The sequence below is a fragment of the Lathyrus oleraceus genome, chromosome 7, assembly GCF_024323335.1.
Source record: "Lathyrus oleraceus cultivar Zhongwan6 chromosome 7, CAAS_Psat_ZW6_1.0, whole genome shotgun sequence".
In the NCBI taxonomy this organism is placed as follows: domain Eukaryota; kingdom Viridiplantae; phylum Streptophyta; class Magnoliopsida; order Fabales; family Fabaceae; genus Lathyrus; species Lathyrus oleraceus.
Window position 1 is genome coordinate 149,493,102 of NC_066585.1, and position 3,380 is coordinate 149,496,481.

A 3,380-nucleotide genomic window follows, 5' to 3' on the forward strand; every position below is an offset into this window, starting at 1 on the left:
TTTATATATTGATTTCCTTGAATACTATGAGTAGCTAAACCCCCCAATGCTAGAGGGTGTCACTGATTTGAATCTGTAATGACTTTGATCTGTTAATTTCTATGGACATAGAGATTAGGGTTGAACGGTTAAAGGTTTTCTCACCAAGGTATTAGGAGAAAACACCCTTGAGAACTGGTATTAACTAATTGATATTTATTGTTGTAATAGTGACTCAGAGTTGTTACAGAGAGAAATCACACACATTCCCTAGCATATTACTCTATCTTTAAAACCCTTTCTCAGCACTATTTATTTTATTTGCAATGAGTCGGAAAGAGAGCCATAAAGAGAGGTTGAAACAATGGGTGAAAATCCACCACCACCGGAAAGACTATTAGGTGACTATGGGATGACAAATGCACCGGGTGGCAGGATAACAATTGTGAACCAACCGGTGGATATGCCAAACTTTCAGCTGTATCCCAACACTATTAATCAACCGTAGAGGAGACCTTTTTCGGGAAAGATCAACGAAGATGCAAATAAGCATTTACAAAGGTTTCTGACAATGAGCGCCACTCTAAAAATAGAGGGGCACACTGAAGAGGCGAAGAAGCTACGAATGTTCCCTTTCACCCTATCTAAATATGTAGAAGAATGGTTCTACTCATTACCTGTTGGGAGTATTACCACCTGGGAACAAATGGAAACCACTTTTCTGAATGAGTATTTTCCAGCTTCAGTTTTCCTCAAGAAAAGATACGACATCATGAACTTCAAAAAAAAAGGTGAATCACTTGGTGATTCATACAAAATATTCAAGAGGTTACTTGTTGCTTGCCTGACACACAACTTGGATTAGACAGAGAAAATGCAGGTGTTTGTCAATGGTCTTCGACTGAAAACAAAATAATTGATTGATACAACAGTCGGTGGCTCATTAAACTTTTCAACAACCATGTGTATTAAAAAGATCATTGAGGCAATCGCTGCAAATGAGCATTTGGAGTTATATGATAAGTGTTCAAGCAAATCTGAAAGAGTTATTGATCTGAAGCTTGAAACAAATAAAATAATGATATAAGACACATTTGCTACAGAAGTAGAGAAGAAACTAAAGGCCATGAATATTGGTACACAACAGGTAGCTCAAATTTAGCCAGTCTAGAATGTTAATTGTGAAATTTATGCAGGACCTCATTTGACTGCATATTGTGTTGCAAGTGCAAAGAACATAGAGGAGATAATTTTTTTAAGGTAGAACAACCCTTACTCTAACACTTATAATCTAGGGTAGAAGAATCATCCTAACTTCTCCTTGAAAGATCAGAAAGGGAATGTTCAACAACAAGGTCAAAGTCAATACCATAATCAATATCAACAATCACAACAACAACAAGCTCCGAAGAAATCAGATTGGGAAATAGCCATTAAAAAGATGGCAGCTCACAATATTCAATTCCAAGAAGAGACCGGAAATAATCAGAGAAAGATCACATCTTCTATAAAAAATCTTGAAGTACAAATAGGGAAAATAACACAATAACTAGTCGGTTCCCAAGCACCAGGTACACTACCTAGTGGAACTGTGATAAATCCAATAGAACATAATAATGTGAATGTTGTTGTAACCAGAAATGGTAAGTCCGTTGAGAATTCTGAGAATAAACAGGTGGAAGAGGATGAGTTACTAGAAGTGGATTTAGAAATAAGAGATCATGAGAAAACACAAGAAGAGGTTATTCTATTACCAGTTGTGGAGGAAGATGAGCAGAAAGGCCCTAAACCAACCATCAGACTCCCATATACTCAAAGGACAAAGAAGAAGAAGAAGAATGAGAAAAATTTCGAGAAATTCTTGGAGATATTCAAGAAACTTGAGATTAACATTTTGTTCGCTGAGGCCTTGGAGCAAATGCCCTTATACGACAAATTCATGAAAGACATTGTCTCAAAGAAACGTTCCACCAACACTGAGCCTGTTTTGTTAACTGAAACCTATAGTGCTATTTTGCAGGGGATGAAGATACCAGTGAATAAGAAAGACAAAGGATCAGTTACTATTCCTTGTACTATAGGAAATAGAACTTTCAAAAAGGAGCTTATTGATTTGAGGGTTAGTGTCAGTTTGATGCCTTTATCTATTTACAAAATATTGGGAATTGGAAAGATTCAAGACACAGGGATGACACTACAATTTGTCGATCACTCAATTAAGCGACCTTATGTAGTGGTGGAAGATGTTATAGTGAAGATAGAAAAATTTGTTTTCCCGGTAGACTTTGTGATTCTTGAAATGCCTGAAGATGAAGAGATTCCTCTCATTTTAGGCAGACCATTTCTAAAGACGGGAAGATGTATGATAGACATAGAAGAAGGAACGATGACTCTAAACGTCTATGATGAAGAATTGAAGATTGATGTCTGAAACACTGTGAAATACAAATATTATGTTGGTACTAGTCATACAATATAGGTAATAGATCAAGTGATTGCTCAAGGCAGTCCAACAAGTGATTGCTCAGGGCAGTCCAATGAAGACACCACAGTTACCGTTAGAACGGGTCTTGAGCCTGCCAATTTTCAAAAGTGATGAAGAGAAAGATGAGATAGAATCTGAAGTGCTAGCCATGATGGAAGCACAACCTCAGTGGATTAGATCCAAACCACGTCGATGGGAAGATTTAAGACCACCACAATCAGGAGAAGAAAAGCAAGAAATCAAGAAGGGTATGGAGTTGAAACAACTACCAGAGCATCTCAAGTATGTTTTTCTTGACATTGAAGAGAAATGCCCAGCTATCATAAATTCTAGTCTCAAAAGTTTCCAAGAAGTAAAACGTATTCAAGTACTTAAAAAACATAGGAGTGATATTGGATGGGCAATCAAAGATTTGAAAGGTATTAGTCTGGCAGTTTGCATGCACAAGATACTGATGGAGGATGATCACAAACCAGTTGTCTAACCACAAAGGATACTTAATCCCGCAATGAAAGAAGTGGTTCTTAAGGAAATTGTGAAGCTGTTGGATGTGGGTCTTATTTACCATATATATATGATAGCTCATGGGTGAATCCCGTACATGTGGCACCTAAGAAGAGGAAACCACCATCATCATGAATGAAAAAAATGAGCTGACTACTATTGTCATTGGCTAGAGAGTGTGCATAGATTACAAACAGTTGAATATTGCAACAAGAAAATACCACTTTCCTCTCTCATTCATTGATCAAATGTTGGAAAGGTTGGTTGGTCATGACTACTATTGTTTCTTGGATGGATATTCAGGATATAGTCAGATCGCAATAGCTCTTGAAGATCAAGAAAAGACAGCATTCACATGCCCATATGGTATCTTTGCTTACAAAAGGATGCCATTTGGGTTGTGCAATGCACC

General features: G+C 37.2%; 1 protein-coding gene across 1 annotated transcript; it reads left to right on the forward strand.

The window, feature by feature from the left end:
* The first annotated feature begins 343 nt into the window (after window positions 1-343).
* Window positions 344-2,410, forward strand: LOC127102515 (uncharacterized). Its single transcript, XM_051039878.1, has 2 exons — window positions 344-459; window positions 1,618-2,410. Exons 1-2 carry the CDS (start codon window positions 344-346, stop codon window positions 2,408-2,410), a joined length of 909 nt encoding a protein of 302 aa, XP_050895835.1.
* The last annotated feature ends 970 nt before the right edge of the window (window positions 2,411-3,380 follow it).